Source organism: Schistocerca nitens, chromosome 2 (assembly GCF_023898315.1).
Source record: "Schistocerca nitens isolate TAMUIC-IGC-003100 chromosome 2, iqSchNite1.1, whole genome shotgun sequence".
Taxonomy (NCBI): domain Eukaryota; kingdom Metazoa; phylum Arthropoda; class Insecta; order Orthoptera; family Acrididae; genus Schistocerca; species Schistocerca nitens.
In genome coordinates this window covers 632243958-632264945 of record NC_064615.1, presented here as the reverse complement: position 1 = coordinate 632264945, position 20988 = coordinate 632243958, and the positions used below count along the sequence as shown (strand labels likewise).

At 37.5% G+C, this 20988-nt stretch overlaps 1 protein-coding gene across 2 annotated transcripts in view; it reads left to right on the top strand.

Moving 5' to 3' along the window:
• Positions 1-20988, top strand: part of LOC126236744 (thyroid receptor-interacting protein 11-like) — a 462638-nt gene that overhangs the window by 426303 nt on the left and 15347 nt on the right. For both annotated transcript variants that reach the window (XM_049946279.1, XM_049946278.1), the window contains exons 20-21: positions 16868-16949; positions 17925-18075. In XM_049946279.1, the coding sequence (XP_049802236.1) occupies positions 16868-16949; positions 17925-18075 (233 nt within the window). The remainder of the gene's footprint in view (positions 1-16867; positions 16950-17924; positions 18076-20988) is intronic.

Here is a 20988-nt window from a genome sequence, read left to right as displayed (position 1 = left end):
CTCATATTTATTATCATGGGAAATACTTCTAGATTATTGTCCTATATACACATACAAATAAACAGTTGACTCTCAGTAATTCAAAGTTTGACTGATCAAGTTGAAGTTGCAATAAGGGTATCCCCCAAAAAATAAAATTAAGAAATAGTACTGCAGTTCATGAACTTCTCAATTAGCTAGTTTAAATACAGGGAGTCAAACGAAAGACGCCTGGCAGGGATCTGTGGGTTGTGCAGCATGGCCACTGGCCATAGCATATGCCAGTAGTCTGCTGCATGTGCGCTTGCCCTGAGTTAAGCATGAACAACATTGCCACCTAATTAAGCTTACCTTTATTTATGGCAAGAGCTCAAAATGATGTCCCTCTGGGATAAGAGCAGGCTGACAACTGAAGACATTAGTAAACACTCGACAAATTTCAGCTGCTGAAATCTGGGAAATTCTTTTAACATTGCCCAAAGATAAAAATTACACAGATTTATATCTGGAGAATGATGAGGCCAAAAAAAAAAAAAAAAAAAAAAAAAAAAATAAAAAAAATAAAAAAAATAAAAAAAATAAAAAAAAATAAATAAATAAATAAATAAAAAATAAAATATGCAGTATTTTGTTCACATACCTTTTTCAATGTATTGTTCATGGAAAAAGATTGATGCAATAATTCGTATTGCACTAATTGCATATCACACTCCTGTTTTCACATCATGCAGAGGTTGTTGTCATAATTCATGAGATCCAACTTTGATTGTTCTTAGAATCTGTGTAACCTGAGAAGGGCAGCAACGCTTCACAAGAAAAAATAGCATCTGACAATCAAATTTACCATCAAACACAGTCTATAACAGCCCGTTGCAATAACAACATCCAACAACGGTATCTAAATTCCTCATTTGTTGTGGTACCGTTGTTTTGTGTGGTTTCAGTTTGTGCATAGCTCTGTGAGCAGATGCTGTTGACACACCAACCTGAAGTGCCAAATGGTACACAGATTTTCTCAAACTTCTTTGCTAGGCCTCCCCGTTCTTGTCTAATTTATAACTGATTAAAACACTAGCTTCTCTAGGCCTAGTTGGTGTAACATAGACCTAGTCTTGAAATGTCTTCATTAATCTGTGTATTGTCGAATCATTGGGAACATGCACACTGGGAAATTTTCATATGGATTCAAGCCGATATTCCACGTACGATTCTGTTTTTGCATAGTCAACACAAGAAACACTCGTTTATCCTTAATTTATACCATACTGAATCAAAACTTGACAGGAAACTCAAAACAAAACACTCAAACACAATATAGAAGACACATGCACAGTATTTCTGTGTGAGGACTGGACCTATCAACATACAGGCAGGAAAAGCCTCAGACTTGGTGCAGTTGCAATAATGATGTCTAGCAACAATATTTGAAGCAATTAAACTTGACAAAAAACCCAAAAGAAAACACTGGTACACTCAGTTGAACAGTGTAGGAGACACGCGCAAAGTATTAATGTCAGAGAACTATGCACAGCAACAACCAGCAGATGTAGTGACAGCAACTGGCAGATGTGCTGCATGATCCTCAGACTCCTCCCGGGTTCTTTTGTGAGACACCCAGTACGTTCTAACTATTATAGATAAATTGCCTTAATATAATTAATGTATTTCTAATGTTATGGAAGCAACAGCAGGTGAATAGGGTAGAAATGTAGTGCCAGGAAACTCACCAAGTGTAAGCAAGGAAGGTTGCATGGTGCAGTTGATGATGCAGCTGAGATTAAATGGCTGATAGGAAGAGAAGTCGGGCAGAGGGGATCGGGCTGTGTATAACCTCATCTTTATCAGTTAACTGCTGGTGGCTCAAATGGTTTTAAGTCAAAATATAATACATGCACTGGTTGATTCCATTTAAAAGTGCTGGGCTCTTCAACATCACAACCATTTCCTTTTTTCTTGTAATATACTTTTGTGTGTACACATCTGGAGAATCCCAGCTATTGTTGAAAAACATTCTGATTCAGTGTAGTAAAAATTAAGTATAAAAATTACTGAAACAATATAAATATTGAAAAAATATTAGGTTTTTAACAATGCTTACAATTTCTATAAGAGAGATGCATTTTTATTTACTGCAGTTTCTACAGAATAAAATCAGAAGGCGAATGAGCTAACACTGAACATTACTTTTCCCTGAGAGAGGATTTGTTAAAAGTTGGTTGCTTTTTGGAGTCTCCTATTACATAACAGAAAACAAATTGTTTCCCAGTTTCGCCTTTTACAATATTGTTAACTCCCAACAAAATTTCTCATGAACATCGTTTGGTTGCAGATGCCAAGCTACCTGCAATAAATAATACACAAGTCGTCCTGAAAAACCATTAAAACCGAGTGTAAAGGTATTAACAAAAAGAAGCAAATTGTTGTTTGGATTAATATTCCTATAATTTTGTAATTATTTAGTATAAATGTTCACATTACAGATTAAATGCAACAGAAATCCACTAATGATGGCACAGAGGTGCTGAAACATGTTTGGGAACATGGAAAAAATGGTGTTTTGCATAACTGCTAGACCTGACACCTAGCAGTTTTAACTGCAAACATGGTAAACACAAGGAGCTGCAAACGCAAATGATGAATATTGTTCCTGTTCTTTAATGAGATTCACACCTCTTTCACAATAACTGGCTTCTCAAGGCTTCTAATGTTCCTTTTGTGACCGGGAAGCACGTTTCTTTGCAATAACAGCTGTTAGCATGTTATCATTCCACAAGGATAGAAGCTAAGTTTCGGGAATTCAGTATCAGAAATGGTTGGAAATTTTTATTGCAAATGCATTATTGATATTTGGTTCAATATCCTAGTAAGTTTTCAGGTGGCATACAAATAGGGAATATGATTAGGTGTATTATTTGCTTCCACTATATGTTCTAGCTAGAAAAATAAATATTCTTCTTAAAGAGGTAACTGCTCGTGATCCTGAAACATCTGCAACTGAAACACACAAATTATCTTTGAGATCAAAGTTTCTTGCGATATTATCCTCGTGTAAATGTTTTTGGTGTTCTTGTTGCATCAGATCTGAGTAAATCTCAACATTTTGATGAAGTCCTCCTCCATATTTTTCAAGAGCAGCTGACTTTCATGGCTGCTATCATAGTGATAATTTATAGCCAATAGACAGCTTGTTTTCCATTGATGTATGTCATCATTATGTCATGCTGCCAAAGATCATGTTCATGTGTTCATTGGTGGCACCACCTCTCTCACAGGAACAAAAACAATTTAGCAGATTTCTCTTTGTCTTCTGGGCACCAAGAGCTTACTCTTGTGTGCCACTAATAACACAGGGTGTTCCAGGAGGAATGGTCAATATTCAGGAATATGACAAGATAGATCATTCAAAGCAAAAAATTGCATTATATATGGGCCCTAAAATGCATGTCTTAAGAGCTGTGAACACTTCTGCATTTTTCAGTACTGTGAAACAAATCTCTTCTGCTGCTTTCGATATTTTGGAAGGTAGTAGTATAGATCAAACAAGAAAAATCTGTCCAGTAAACATGGGTCCTAAAGTACATACAGTAAGAGCTATGAGCACATGTTCATCTTTGCTAATGCGAACACATTTCTACTGAAAAAGTGCCCATAGCTCTTAAGGTATGCATTTTAGACCCCATGCTTGCTACACAAAATATGGACAGCAAAGAGTGTGCAGTAGAAGAGATTTCTTTCACAGTATCAGAGATCGAGTGTTGCTCATAGCTCGTAAGGTATACATTTTAGAGCTCATGTTTGCTTGACTTTTTTCCTTTGAATTATTGTTCTTGACATATCCCTGAATATTGACCATTCCTCCTGGGACATCCTGTATGGCCACTGTTCCTGGATATTCCAATTCCTACTGTTTCTCTAATAACAGAATGCCAGTATGTAGAAACATAGGACAAAATTTTAAATTCATCAAATATTATTCTGTGTTTATTTGTAAGATCATGGTCAGCAACTGCTGATTTCCTAAGTTCTCAGTTTTTAACATACATCTGGTGTCCTGCACAGCAGCACGTAACAGTACAGGTAGACAGATCAATATAATTGCTTCCACAGTCACAAGGAATTTTATTAATTCCAGGGACTCTGAGATGGAGACTATCCTTAACTGTGTGCAACATCTACTTTCCTTTCTTAGGTGTTCAGAAAATTAGTCTTGCACCTCTACTTCTGAGGACCCTACCTATTTTTCTAGATGTAGCACCATAGAAAGGAGCTAGCACAATAGGTTGATCATCACAAAAGAAACAAGAATGTGGAAATGTTGATCAATTGCTCATGCTCTTGATGTTCAGAAGAGACACAGAAATCCACTAAATTGTTCATGTTCATGTGAGAATGCTGACATCATCAATATGGACATGGACAAAATATCTAGCAGCATGACATAATTATGAGTCACACTGACCAATCACAAGCCATCTATGGGCAATAAATGGTCACAACGGCAGCACCCATGACTGTCAGTTGTTCCTGAAAAAGACATGGACGATATACATTATTAATTGACATTAAGTCAGGACTGTCCGTGACTGTAACTTCTAGGGTAAGGATGTATTTTATCAATTATATTCCATCTTAGTTCACAATATTTTTATTTTATAGTTGCTGCCAATATGGTTCAGAGCCACATCTCCATTGTCAAGGACTGTACAGACATAATGAGTGTTACATCTGTTTCAGTTTTTCACCTAACAGAAACAGAAAGACATAGTTGTTAGTCTTAATGATAAAACAGTCTCAGGTGGGATAACTGAGAGAAATACAAGTATTTCAAAATAATATCTGCATTTGACCACATAACAATTATCTTCTGCATTGGTGAAAAATTCTGCATTTGCTCTTACATTTTGAATGACTTAGCATGTTATGACGGTAGCTACTAAATGACTCAAATGACACATACTAAACTACATCATATTTTGGGGTTGTGACAGAGTACTGAATTCGGAATTATTTCCAGTTACGAATGTTAATGAAAGAAAATAAAAAACAGATTAGAGGAGCGAGAGTTGATAATTTCTGTTTTAAATTCTTATATATTCAACATGAGATTTGACATATGTATTAACATACTGAGTGACTCAGAATACTCATTACAATTTCCAGCTTGTAATGCAAAGTGTGTAATTTATACCTGTGGAGATAGTAAAATAATAATAATAATAATAATTTTGGGATTTTGTCAAAAGCTCGAGATTTTACTCAGATTTGATGCAGCAAGAAAACTAAGAATGTTTTGTGCAGTATATTGTTTTTGTCATCTATTTAACTCCTGGTATTTAATATCCTGTTCTTCAAAGTTGCCAAGCCAGCAGTGCTCAGCAATTATCCTGCTGCTGTTTCTACACAGAACAAAAGTTTTAAAGAAATCCAAGAACAGTAGACCAGGCATCATCAGTCAGCTCATTTCTACCACATATGTGAATCATCGTGTTCTTTCATCATGATTTCTTTAAATCTTCTGAAATGTGCTATTTCTGAACCGATAGATGTAGATGTAAACTGCACCTGCTGGTGACTCAAAAATGTGATGATGATAATGGAGGTACAACCAATCATGACTGGAAAATTTTACTAGATTTGTATAGGCATTCTTTTCTTGACTTGTTTTGCTTAATGTACTGATCAACACACTGAAAGTCTGAATTTTGTCTGTTACACTCCAATTTTTCCACTGTTTGGTAAACAGCCATGGCTTCCCAAAGGATTTCAGGAACTCTTTAACAGTTGTGCTTGCCTTGGAAAGTTACTATCATTGCCCATGTATCAGTTGTTATAACACATGTGAGAGTTGGAAACAGGTTTCCATCCAAGTCCAATACTATTCTTGGCAGTTCTTTAGCTTAAATTTATACTGACTATTTGTGTGTCTCACTTCTCTACATTTGTCCCTAAGGCATTAAAAAGCAGTGTGGCTTCTTGTTACCAGGTTTTCAGTCCTGTTCATCAAAGCTCCTGTAACAGTCATTACTATATATACCCTATTTTCGTTAGTGATTTTACACCTATCAAAAACTTCAGAAGGAAGGAAAATAAAAAAGAAGAGAAGCTGGAACATTGTTGCTGTTACTGCAACTGTTGGCGTTACTAATACTTGCTGAACAATGACGGAGGAATTTTTCCTTCCATTACTGCTTTGCCTGTTTGATACTGAATAACAAGTTTCGATGTAACAAGCTGATGAATACCAAAGTGTTGTTCCATTTCTTCATAACCTCTTTTTTTTCAGTGTTTTGTTGTCTTTAGTTTTTGATGGACAGACACCAAGGAGTCTGGTTGTTTTTTCTCTTAGCTTATTCATTTTGCATCTCTCTCATACCATTTGAATGATTTGTGTCAAAGAGATCTTCTATCATTCAAAAAAAATCTTTTTTGCTTCTTTTTCCTGGTATGCAGTTCTAGTCAGATTTCGTAATTGAAGACATAATGGCCACTTGGTACTGTGACTAGTCCTAATGTATAGAAACACAAACACTTTCTAGGCCACTTTTTATTTTATTTAGTTAAAAGGTCCTCCTCAGATCCATTACTTATGAATTACCGTGAAGCACAGGTCATTGATCTGCAAAAATTCCAACTGGTGACCTTCATTTCACAACAATTCCAACCAGAGTTCAGCAGTCCAAACTCAACTTCAGATTATGTAAGCAAAACTTTCTTAGCAGTAAGCGCTATAACTTGGATACCATTGCATGGATTGACAACCATGGTGTTTTAGTTGTGAGTGAACACTGGTATACAAACGAGCTAATTAGTGTATATCATACACTCTCTGTGATGTTTTGCCCTGTCCCCAGTAGAAAAGGAAACATAATGGTGGGGTAGCAATCTTTGCTGTGACAGTTAAGTAGAAATTATAATGTAATGGATGTAAGTACTTTTAGAATAAAAGGGTATTGTAGAACTTGCAGCAATTAATTACAAGGAAATAAATAAATAAATAAAAATAAAATAAAATAAAAAATAAAAATAAAGGCTGGGTTAAGATGATACTGACTAGAATTGTAAACAATGATCTGTTATCTACTGACTCCAGCTCAGGAAAACTGATTCAGTATTCAGTTTATTCACCATTGACCACTTACAGTGGAATAGGTCTGAACATTAAGTATACAATTAACAATAACTTTAGAGTAAAGTTTTTACAATTTAATTCCACTTCTTTTAGGAATATTCATATATACTAACGTCAATGATTATTTGAAAATATTCTGTTATCTTACAAAATGGGTGTTTGAGTAACCAATCATAAATCTTACATTTGAAAATATTGCTGGTCAGTGACCTAGCAGATGCTGGAAGTTTATAGAAGAGTTTTAAACTCATTATTTTGTGTGAGTTAGCAGTCTTTGTGAGTCTGTGTCTTGGTATATCGAAGTCCAGTTTGCCTCTGGTGTTGTGGGGATGTATGTTCTCTCTGGTCTCGTACTCATTTAAGTTGCTTTTGACATAAAGCAGTGCTGTGTAGATGTATAGATTCACAACAGTTAATATCATGTGCTTCATAATGAGGGGGCAGCAGTGTTTCTTAGGCTTAACTTTGCTCATTATTCTGTTTACTTTTTTTTTAATTTTCAGAATTTCACTGACATAGCAAGAATGTCCACATAACAATATGCCATAGGAAATGGGTGATTGAAACAGGCCAAAATATACCACCTTTAGATACTCATCAGTGACTACATCTGTCAGTCTCCAGATGAGATAACACACTCTTGCTATTCTCTTGCAGATATGGCTAATATGTTCCTCCCAGTTTAATTTTGAATCAATGTGGAATCCTAACAATTTAACTGATTTGCTTTCAACAGCTATAGTTAAACCCAAAATTAGTTCTTGAGTTTTATCAGGATTACATAGGAATTCATTAGAAGAAAACCACTTCATTACTAGTTCTAGTTTTTCCTGTGTTGCCTGATGCAGTTCTGTTGTGTCATGGTGTGTACTGGGCAGTGTTGTGTCATCACACAATTGAATTTGCTCCTACATGGTAAGGTAAGTCATTAATTGCAGTGATGAACAGAAAAGGACCTAGGACCGAGCCCTGAGACACTCCAGTCCAAACTTCCTTCAGCGAGGAGCATCTATTTTTAATTGATACAAACTGTTTCTTGTTCCTTAAGCATGATTTGATTACATGTAAAGATGATTTGTGTATGCCGTAAAATTCCAGTTTTGCAAGTAGGGTGTTAAATGGTATGCAGTTGAAGGCTTTGCAAAGATCACAAAGTACAACTGATACTAGATCCTTATTTTTGAATGCAGTTAACACCTGGTCAACAAATTCAGTGACAGCGGTAGTGGTATTTTTACCATGTTGATATGCAAACTATCTGTTGGAGAGGAGATCATGCTTTTCAAAATAGTTATTTGATTGGCTGTACATTAGATATTCAAAAACTTTAGAGAAAATTGGGACAATAGAAACTGGTTGATAATTTTGGGGCAGGTCCTTATCTCCCTTTTTAAAGACTGGTATCACTTTAGCAGTTTTGAGTGCATCTGAGAAAATTCCAGATTCTAAACACATATTAAAAATGAAAGAAAGAGGTTGACAGATAAAGTGGATTATTTTTTTCATTAGATAGTTAGAGAACCAATAACAGTCGATACTTTTGGAGTTGGTGAACCTTGTCACAGCTTTTACAATATTCTCTGGGGTGACAACATTCCAGTGGAAAGTATACCTCCTATGGGGCACAGCACCAAGATGATCTAATGCACAAGTGCCATTTTGGTTGATTTTGTTTTTCAGCTCACTCACTGAGGTTAGGAAGTAATTATTTACTTCTTCGGGACCAGCATTGCATCTTGTGTGTGGGTTTGTGAATCATATTGGTTGATGATGACACATGCTGCTTTAAATTTGTTGGCAGCACTTTCAATGTAATGTTCACATGCATGTTTTTTGGCCAAGGACAGTTTGTCTTTGTAGGTTTTTTTACATTTTAGATAAACTCTGTAAGAAGTATTATCTAGCTCAGGTCCTTGTTTACAAGAATTTATATATATTCTGTACAGTCTGAGCATCTCCTCCGTAGTGAGAGCTAGCTCATCTGTATACCATTTCAGCTGCTTGTTTGTGTTTATGCTTAGGGCTACTTTTGATTAATGGTGAGCAGGTGTACCATAACTCTGAGTATTTTCAGGAAGCTGTTAAACACCATTTCACCAGCACCCTTCCCAGATTGTGTGTTTTATACAAAGTCCCAGTTAACATCAGATAATTTGTCAATAAATAAATGAATATATTCATCTTTCTGCCCTCTTATCCATGTGGCATTAGACTTGATTCTGACTGATGTGTCTGATTTAGGCAACTGACTGCAGCAGAATGTTAAAATCAATGGTTCACGATCAGCTAGGGCTCCACTGGCAAGTCTGATGTCATACATATCTCTAGAAAAATTTACTATAATATTATCTAAGCACGCATTATCCTGTGTTGGTGTGTAATTTGTACATTGTAAATTAAGTGATCTTAAGATATTAAAAAATGTTCTAGTAACATGTTCATCACTGTTGGCCATTTCAGTATTGAATGATAATTAGTTTTGTTTTAGACTTTAGTATTTTCCTCATAAGCAGCTCAAATGTTTCGAAAAATGTATTTGTATCTCCACCTGGTGATCTATATAAGCTAACAATTATAGTATTCTCTGCATTTAGTCTTATACAGATAAATTCTCCATCTAGTTCTGCACAGTAAGAGCTAACATCTATTTTGGTAAACATTATATTATCTTTAACAAATATTAGAACACCTCCATTCTTTCTTTCACTTCTTCACATAATGTCTCCAACAGCTTACCCTTGAGGAACAAAATATTGTACTTGATACTCTGTCAGCCAATGTTCTGAGACACAAACAACATCAATGTTTTCAATACTGCAAAAATGTTCTAATTGTAATACTTTGTTCCTAATGCAGTGAATGTTCATTTGCATCACAGTAACAGATTTATGTTTATTGTTTATTGTCTGTGAACACACTCTCACCTGAATGTTGCTTTTAGCACCTAGTTCAAGTACAGGAGGTTTATTACCTGCCGATTCACTGACTTTTATGCTAAAAAATGATGCACATTCCAGGTAGTATTCAAATCGCTACTTTTGTAGATTGTTTTATTCCGTGTGAGTCTTCCTTTAATTATTTCGTTGACACATTCGCACACAAACTTTTTCCCATAATAGTTTAGGTGGTGCCCATGTCTGGTGTGAAGGTTACGCTGCAGTTTACTTATATCGACCACAGCATAATTTGCGTATTCAGAGCACAGTTTCTTTATTTTAACATTGGTTCTTTGAATTTCTTTATTAACACATGAACTCTAGATTAGATCGTGCCTATGAGGCACTGTAGCAACAACTGTATTCCTTGATTAATTTTTTTTCTAGAAAGTTCTGAAGCACTTTTACGCAAAGAAGTGCTTCATTTTTCACAACATCATTTGATCCCGTTATGCATACAACAAAGTCATTTTCTTGCGTGGATTTTGTTTGAGTGCATGTGTCTAAACTGTGTTTAGTTCCCACTCCAGGTTTGACAACACTGGTCACTGCTATGTCTCGATTTATTTCTTGAAACATACTAGATATATTCCTGCCATGGCTGTCTGTTAGAAAAAGCACACTGTTCTTTTTACCTGATGTTCCCCATTTAGCACCATTTTTCTCAGCGTTATTATTCGTTTGCAGCGCATTGTCTTTTGCAAGGCCTGGATCATTTACACTGTCCTTAACACCATCACTGGACTGCAGAACACCGTATTTGTTTATGCTAGATCAGTTTAATTCAACTTTCCAGGCAAATAAGCCCACTAGAGAGGTCAATAGCAGCAAAAAATGCATTGACAATTTTACAACTAACAAAATTCCCCTGGAGCTTGTCTTTTCTGAGCACCATGCATTTCAGGTACTGACAGAAGCTGAAAATCAGTATATGATTAACAAAAAGAAAAAAAATGTGACAAAAAGAACCAATCTTGATGATGATATTGAAAGCCTCAGCAGTATGATAAAAAGTTTAAATGAATTTGCCATAAATGACTGCAAAAAAAAAAAAAAAAAAAAAAAAAAAATAGAAGCCACAATATGAAAACTTACACTTTTTCAGTAATCACAGACTAAATGTGGAACTGAAGAACTATCATGGTTATTACTACCATCTATTATCAGAAACTACATGGTCCAGTTACATTAATGTGACCACCACATATGATCAATGTCTACATGCAATAACCACTCACAGATGGCAGGTGACAGCACTAGCAATAGGAGTAAATAATGCATGTCTGGGGGGGCATAATGCTGAAATGGAGTGATTTACTGGATAATCAAAAGGGCATGATCACTGCCTTTCAGGCCAAAGATGGAAGCATTTCTGAAATGGCTAACACTATATACTGTTCATGTGCCACCAAGTATACTGTGCCTGGCAAAATGGTGCTATTGAAAACTGCTGCCAAGGCAACTGTGGCACACCATGGGCCATAGATGACAGAGGTGAATGATGGCTGTGGAGATGTCTATGGACAACTGTTGAGCAACTGACATCCCAGATGAACCAAGAGGCTACCAATAGTGTCTCTTCAATGACCATTCAGCAAACGTTGCTGTGTATGTGTTGAAGGTTGGAATTTGCATGCCAGTAGTCCAACTGTGTATCCACTGAGTGGCAACAAGTGTCCATTTTAGATTAATCATGTTTTATGCTGCATCAAAAAAAATGACCGTCGGCATGTACAGCATGAAAGTCTGAAAACAAACACGCTGCAACAATCGTTGGAAGGGCTGTAGTCTGGGGAATGTTTTCACTTTATTTCCTGGGTAATCTTGTTGTTATGGAAGGCACAATTGATCAACACAAGTATGCATCTACCTTTGGCAACCATGTCCATCCCTATATTCAGTTTGTTTTTCCTCTGCATAGGAGCATCTACCTGCAGGACAATACATGTCACACAGCTCGCAGTGTACATGCATGGTTTGAAGAGGACCAGGGTGAATTTACTGTACTCTGCTGGCTATCAAGCCCCCAGATTTAAACTCCATCAAGAATCCGTGGTATGAGCTCGATCGGGCTGTTCACACCATGGATTCTCTACTGAGAAACTTTGCACATCTGGACACAACTTTGGAGTCAGAATGTCTCCACATCCCTGTTGGTACCTTCCAGAAACTCATTGACTCTATTCTTGCATGTCTCGCAGTGGCCTGTGTTGCAAATTCGGTTATTCTGGCTGTTCGGTTATTCTGGCTGTTGACTCATCTCAGTCTTTCCTGCATTTTCTGAGGTAACTGAGGAAGTTCTTTACACTATGTTAATGATATTCCTGAGTCAACAAAATGAAAAATTTGAGAATCAGAACGGCTTTTCAGAAAACAGGAAACTTCAGTAGCCACATCACAGTTAATAGATGAAACAATAACTGCCATAGAGAACAGGGAGTGTGTGACTGGAGTGATCCTTTATCTTGAAAAAGCATTTGTTCATCTGAGCAACACGAAACAATTTGTGCTGCATAAAACAAACAGTGAGTCGTTCAAATCCAAAACTACAAATTTCAAATGAGAGCCATAAGATTCTGACTTGGGACTCCTTCTCTTCTTGATTTATTCTTTTATCTTAATGATGTAAAATACTGTCCTCCTAGCTTTAAAAAAGATGTAACATGTTCAAACACAAGGCCTGTGACAGTTAGAGGTACTGTACAACAATGTACCAATGAAATAGTCCGGAATTTCAATGAAAGCCAATAAATGTAAGTGCTAAAAATACTGTAGTAATGGAATTTTACACCAAGAAGCAGTGTGTGGCATAAAATTATCCATAGGAAATGACATTGTAAAAAAAGAAAGCTAACAAAATTCATAGGAAACACAGTCCAAGACAATGTCACGTGGGACATAAGCTGTTGAAACACATATTTGTCATAAACATAATCAGAAAATGTTGTGAAGATATATATATCTAAAAACACAGATGATGTGACATACCGAACGAAAGTGCTGGCAGGTCGATAGACACACAAACAAACACAAACATACACACGAAATTCAAGCTTTTGCAACAAACTGATGCCTCATCAGGAAAGAGGGAAGGAGAGGGAAAGACGAAATTTCAAGTTGCCGCCACTCATACCTCACCTGCCATTCAACAACATCTTTGCCTCTGCACTTCCGCCTCGACTGACATCTCTGCCCAAACTCTTTGTCTTTGAATATGTCTGCTTGTGTCTGTATATGTGTGGATGGATAGGTGTGTGTGTGCGAGTGTATACCTGTCCTTTTTTCCCCCTAAGGTAAGTCTTTCCGCTCCCGGGATTGGAATGACTCCTTACCCTCTCCCTTAAAACCCACATCCTTTCATCTTTCCCTCTCCTTCCCTCTTTCCTCATGGGGCAACAGTTTGTTGCGAAAGCTTGAATTTCATGTGTATGTTTGTGTTTGTTTGTGTGTCTATCGACCTGCCAGCGCTTTCGTTTGGTAAGTCACATCATCTTTGTTTTTGGATATATTTTTCCCACGTGGAATGATATATATATATATATATATATATATATATATATATATATATATATATATATATATATATATATATATATATATATGGCTATAATAGAGGGAAACATTCCACGTAGGAAAAATATATCTAAAAACAAAGATGATGTGACTTACCAAATGAAAGTGCTGGCAGGTCGACAGACACACAAACGAACACAAACATACACACAAAATTCAAGCTTTCGCAACAAACTGTTGCCTCATCAGGAAAGAGGGAAGGAGAGGGAAAGACGAAAGGATATGGGTTTTAAGGGAGAAGGTAAGGAGTCATTCCAATCCCGGGAGCGGAAAGACTTACCTTAGGGGGAAAAAAGGATGGGTATACACTCGCACACACACACACACACATATCCATCCACACATATACAGACACAAGCAGACATCTCACAAGCAGACATATCTGCTTGTGAGATGTCTGCTTGTGTCTGTATATGTGTGGATGGATATGTGTGTGTGTGTGCGCGAGTGTATACCCGTCCTTTTTTCCCCCTAAGGTAAGTCTTTCCGCTCCCGGGATTGGAATGACTCCTTACCTTCTCCCTTAAAACCCATATCCTTTCATCTTTCCCTCTCCTTCCCCCTTTCCTGATGAGGCAACAGTTTGTTGCGAAAGCTTGAATTTTGTGTGTATGTTTGTGTTCGTTTGTGTGTCTGTCGACCTGCCAGCACTTTCATTTGGTAAGTCACATCATCTTTGTTTTATATATATATATATATATATATATATATATACATTCCACGTGGGAAAAATATATCTAAAAACAGAGATGATGTGACTTACCGAACGAAAGTGCTGGCAGGTCGATAGAAACACAAACATACACACGAAATTCTAGCTTTCACAACCAACGGTTGCTTCGTCAGGAAAGAGGAAAGACAAAAGGATGTGGGTTTTAAGGGAGAGGGTAAGGAGTCATTCCAATACCGGGAGCAGAAAGACTTACCTTAGGGGGAAAAAAGGACAGGTATACACTCGCGCGCACACACACACACACACACACACACACACATATCCATCCGCACATACACAGACACAAGCAGACATTTGTAAAGGCAAAGAGTTTGGGCAGAGATGTCAGTCGAGGCGGAAGTACAGAGGCAAAGATGTTGTTGAAAGACAGGTGAGGTATGAGCGGCGGCAAATTGAAATTAGCGGAGATTGAGGCCTGGCGGATAAAGAGAAGAGAGGATATACTGAAGGGCAAGTTCCCATCTCCGGAGTTCTGACAGGTTGGTGTTAGTGAGAAGTATCCAGATAACCCGGACGGTGTAACACTGTGCCAAGATGTGCTGGCCGTGCACCAAGGCATGTTTAGCCACAGGGTAATCCTCATTACCAACAAACACTGTCTGCCTGTGTCCATTCATGCGAATGGACAGTCATTCCAATCCCTACGAAATCCCCAAACCACCTTCCCTACCCTCTGGCTCCTACCCTTGTAACCGCCCCCGGTGTAAAACCTGTCCAATGCATCCTCCCACCACCACCTACTCCAGTCCTGTAACCCGGAAGGTGTACACGATCAAAGGCAGAGCCACTTGTGAAAGCACCCACGTGATTTACCAACTGACCTGCCTACACTGTGAAGCTTTCTATGTGGGAATGACCAGCAACAAAATGCTGCCAGAATTATTTGTGGTGCCAAACCCAAAGAATCCTGTTTTAACCTGTTTCTAAGATTTGATAAGCTTATACTGTATATTGGACATAATATTGCTTGTGAAATGAATGAATCCAAACTTAAACAGTGACCGACAGTAGCATAAAACTACACAAAAATCAGAATACCACGTAAATAGCCAAAGAACAGATATTATATGATAAAATAGGCAATTCATGCCAGGCAGAAGCTAGACAATGCCTTTCCTAAAAGCTTTAAATTAAAAGACCAACTTAAAGAATTTTAACAGGAAATCCATTTTATTCTCTAGATGAGTTCTTTGTCTTCATGAAAAATAAATAGAAATGTTCTGCTTTGTAAGTATTTATGGGTTATCATGTTAGGCAGTTCACAAGCAATCTAAGGATGATGAAAATAATTGTTTCTTGTATATGAGGTCTGTTCAAAAAATTCTGAAACATTCATAATTTCGCGTCAATCGTGAGTTGGAGTGAAATGCTGTTGGCATCCCTGTACATGCCTGTGTTTAATGTTGAACTGCCGAAAGTTTCATTGTTGTATGTCTGTTAGCTATTGTTAAGTGCTGTGTTCATTAGAACATCGTGTCACACAGTTTGTGAATTTCGAGATGGCAGAGTTAGAGGAGCAACATGTCTGCATTAAATTTTCCATGAAACTCAAGAAAATCTTTACAGAGATACACCAAATAACACAGGAAGTCTATGGTGATGAGTACTTAAGCTGTACTCAGTGTTAGGAATGGTTCAGCTAGAACACACAGGTACAAACAATGAAAAATCTGATTTTATAAATGAGGAAGACAAGTAGAGGATATTACATTTGTTTTGTTTTTTTGTTATTTCTACATTATGTTCTATGTGTATGCTTATGTTCTCTCTTGATGGAGGTATATGTTCTTTTTCATGTGTCCATATTTATAAATCGTGTATCGTGTAAACTATGTATCTAAATATCTAGATGTTTACATATATACTCCTTTTATGGAATTATGTGCTCTTATTAAGTATGTCCATATTTATAAACCAGAGAAACAAACATGAAAAAGACTTAAAATGAAAGATTTTAAACCACTATGAAAAAATTAAGAAACAGGAAGAAATCTAACATGTGTTTACGTTTTTATGTTGTAATGTGCTTCTGGGAGCATCCATATGCTTTCTTTTAATGTATTTTGTTTTTAAGGTATACTTAGATAGGCATAGAATTATTCCTTGATGAGTCACCAGTGTTTCAATCAAATGATTGTTTGTAACATGTTATGTGACCATAAAGTTTCTATTCTATTCTACATTGCAATTGCTTTGTTTTACATTCATTGGAAATTAGCCATTTACTGAAGAGTGAAAGGCATAGCTGTACTAATTGTCTTGCTTTCATTATACATTACCATTTCTTATTCATTTCATCTTTGAATTTCATATCTTCCTTAATAAACTGATACAACTGGAATTTGCATCTAAAGGAAACCTTAATAATTGGGAAGTTAAAATTTGTGGTCAGTAACATATTAAAAATTACTGGCAATCTGGTCATTATTCAACTGCAAATAGACCAATAATTAATTGTGATAGTAAATTAGATATTTTTTTCTTATACACAGTAGTTATTCTTTTAATTTGTTTTAGTGGCAGAACTGACTGAAAAGTTGGAGAAAGCTGAGCAGCTCTCACAGTCTAAAGTGACTGTTGGTGAAAATAAGATTGACAGGTAAAAGAAGAAAATTTAGTTAAATAAAGTAAAATTTCAGTTGGGACAATTTCTCTTTTCTTGCTTGAAAGTATTTGGTTTCATATATGCTATTTGTTCTTGGAGCTGCAAGTAAGGCTTGTTCATCCCATCAATCTGTACTAAGCATTAATGATGTTTTCCTTATTTTCCCCTCTGAATATATGCACTGTCAGCTGTTCCTGATGTTGACACTGAAGACACACTGTTTCTCATTTTATTAAAATGAAAATATTTTTACATAGAATTTTTTAAGCCAGAAGAGTTGTTTCACAAAGAACTTAAATTCAGTGTCCAGTTTGTTTAATATGTGGAAGATCTGCAGAAATATAAATTTTAATCTCATTTCTCAATTTACTACAGCATAAATATTAACATACTGTTGTTTGCCAGCTGTGTACTTTTTCTGTTATATTCTAGAAGTAAGCAAAACTTTGAACTTGCAAAGAATCTTTCACACACGATTGGTTAGCAGTATATCAAGCAGTACCAAATGGTACCACATCTTATACTATGTATTGGCAATGCGTAGTAATACATGTGAAGTTTTGTTTTTCCATTTTGGGAAGTCTGCAAGCTGTAAACATAAGCAGCAGGAAGAGTGTAAGTGATTCTCAACAAAACAGTCCATTGGGTACACAAAGTGTGCTTTTCATTTTTGGAAGAAATTGGTTAATACGGATCCAGTAAGAATTTTCAAGTGTGCATGTAGATATCTGATTTGTGTTTGACATTTTAAGCTGACTGGGATTCCCTAAAATTTTACATTTCCAGAATTGTATTCTTTTTATCCAACAAGTGTTCAATAGTTCTAAATACAGTTAGCATACAGTGTACTTTTAGTTAATGCCAGTGTAAAGATTTTTTTCATCAGTAAGCTGTGAAATTTCTCTAACAGTTTCCATGAAACATTTTTTGAATGAGCACTGTTGTATTAATCATTAATATATTTTCCAGGAACTTGGTGAAGAACTTAGTGCTTGGCTACTTCTCAGCACCAGCTGCTAGTAAAAGTCAAGTGCTTCGTGTACTTGGAAGTGTGCTGGAATTATGTCCTGATGAGCTTTCAAAACTTGGCTTGGCATCCAGTACTCCAGACTCGAACCAGGTAAAGTTTTATGCTATTTGTTTAAAACCAAAATGAAACTCGCATTTAAGAATGAGCTCCATAAAATCATCTAAGCAAAATATATGAAGATAGTAACTGTTCCCGGAAGAACAGATACCACTGATGACCGTGCAGCTTCTCTAGAATAAATGATAATTAATTGAAACCCTCAGCTGCCGACAGGTGGTGTTGATATACCTCAATGGGAAAAGCTGAAAATGTGTGCCCCGACTGGGACATTACGTATATAGATTGTGGACAGTTGTAAATATGGGTCTCATGGGAAGCGTCCAAGGGATAAGTCCCTGCAGTCGCGCTATTCAGTGTCCTCAGTGGCTCAGATGAATAGAGTGTCTGCCATGTAAGCAGGAGATCCCAGGTTCGAGTCCTGGTTGGGGCACTCATTTTCAGCTGTCCCCATAGAGGTATATGAACGACACCTATCGGCAGGTGAGGGTTTCAATTAATTATCATTTAAGCAAAATATGTTTAACGTAGTAGTGGTGCTACTGGATTCACAGTTTTGTTCCTATATTAAGTGTACATCAGGAACACAGATTGTTTTTTTATCCTTAATAGCCCTTTCAAGCAGTAGAAGAAAATGAAAGTGGATTAAATGGAAAATGACATGAAATCATTGTTAAAGGAAACTGCAAAATGTGGTTCACCAAGTAGAAATTGTGCTACCATTGTAAAATATAAGCACTCTGCTGTATTGGCAATGAAACAATACTCTTATAATGAAAATTATAATGAAACTATTGTAGCCTGTGAATTGATAGCAGTCAGTCACCATAGGTATCCTCCCTCAGGTGGCTTGGCTATCACTGGGCCCCAGTCTTTGCAACATCTTTTCCCGTCTGTGCTGCATGTCTATCCTCTTGCTGTTCCTTTTCCCCTCCCTTGGGGAACGTGTCTGGGGTGTTTTTGGGAATGTGTTCCACATTTTCAGTAGCTGACATAAGAAAAGACTTGCCACTTTTTTTCGTTACTTTTTTCTTTATTCATTCATCTTCTCCCATCCTTCCTCCACTTCAGTGTTTAAGGTTCCTCTTTTTCTTCTTCCTCCCTGTGTGCTTCTGAAGGCTGGCCCACGCATAACAAGTGGCTGGGTAATGCATAATTCCCAGCCCCAGATCAACAGGTAAGGTTCGCAAGTACCCCCTGGTACAGGCCTGTTCCAAGAAGGGGTGATTAACCGAGCTGCTCCCTTCCGAAATTGCCGATTGGTCCCACTATCAGGTGTTTGGGAGGTGTGACCTGAGGTGTGAGCAATCACCTAAAGCAGCTGAGCCCCCTCTGAAGGGGGGGGGGGGGGGGCAGTTGGAAGGAGAATGCCACTGGAGACGCTGGTACTCACGGAGATTTTCTCACAATGAGCCAATGATCTTCTTCACAGTCAATGTCTGTGAAATGTAAATGGAATGAGGCTTCCGATTCAAAGACCTCCTAGCTGTACCGTGGTTCCTCGCAGTTTCACATACTGAAGACGGTCAGTCCTTTGCAATGGTAAATGCATTTCTTACTTGGAAAGATGCTGATAAAATTGCTGGGCCTGTGAAATCCTGCTCTCATTTATGCAAAGGCACTTTGCTTTTGGGGACTACTTCTGATTCTCAAGCACAACAACTGCTTACCGCTTCACTCCTCCACTACTATCCTGTTCATGTTGAGGCCCATAGAACCCTGAATTGTTCTCTAGGCTGCTTGATAGTCTGACTGAGCCAAAATCTAGATGTACCTCTCTGATCAGGGTGTCATTGCAGTCCATTGGGTGATGAAAAAGGTAGATGTATCCTTGGTGCCCACAAACACTCTTTTTCTCACTTCCCGAATGTCCTGTCAGCACCCAGTCAAATGTGTAAACTGTGGTAGGGATGCTTACAAGGGCGATTGTCTGCTTCCTTCTCCCCTCTGTATCAACTGCAGTGGCGACTGTGCTGCCTCCTCTCGAGATTGTCCCATGTATCTCGACGAGTGGGCTGTCTGGGAGATCCAGGTAAGGGAAAAAGTGCCTTACCCGGTAGCTTGCAAGTTATTGGCTACTTGCAAACCTTATCTGGCTCTTACAGTAATGTTCTTGCTACATCTCGCTCCACGAAGGGCATGGCCATGTGCAACCTCAAATTGAGCACCAAGGTTGTAAAATCACCCAGTGTCATGGTAGCATCCCCATCTCCTCCTCCAGCTGTGCAACACGTCACCAATCTTTCACCTCATGGGATGATGTCAGCTGCTGCACAACTGGAAGGGGGAAAGGACAGAAGAAATACTGCCGCAAAGACTTCCTACATCCCTCCAGCCGACACACATCTGAGTCTTCCTCTGACAACTGGAAAGGCTCCAAGAAGTTGTTGTTGTTATGGTCTTCAGTCCTGAGACTGGTTTGATGCAGCTCTCCATGCTACTCTATCCTGTGCAAGTTTCTTAACCTCCCAATACGTACTGCAGCCTACATCCTTCTGAATCTGTTTAGTGTATTCATCTCTTGGTCTCCCTCTACGATTTTTAGCCTCTAATACTAAATTGGTGATCCCTTGATGCCTCAGAACATGTCCTACCAACCGATCCCTTCTTCTTGTCAAGTTGTGCCACAAACTCCTCTTCTCCCCAATCCTATTCAATACCTCCTCATTAGTTATGTGATCTACCCATTTAATCTTCAGCATTCCTCTGTAGCACCATATTTTGAAAGCTTCTATTCTCTTCTTGTCTAAACTATTTATCGTCCATGTTTCACTTCCATACATGGCTACACTCCTTACAAATACTTTGAGAAACGACTTCCTGACACTTAAATCAATACTCGATGTCAACAAATTTCTCTTCTTCAGAAACACTTTCCTTGCCATTGCCAGTCTACATTTTATATCCTCTCTACTTCGACCATCATCAGTTATTTTGCTCCCCAAA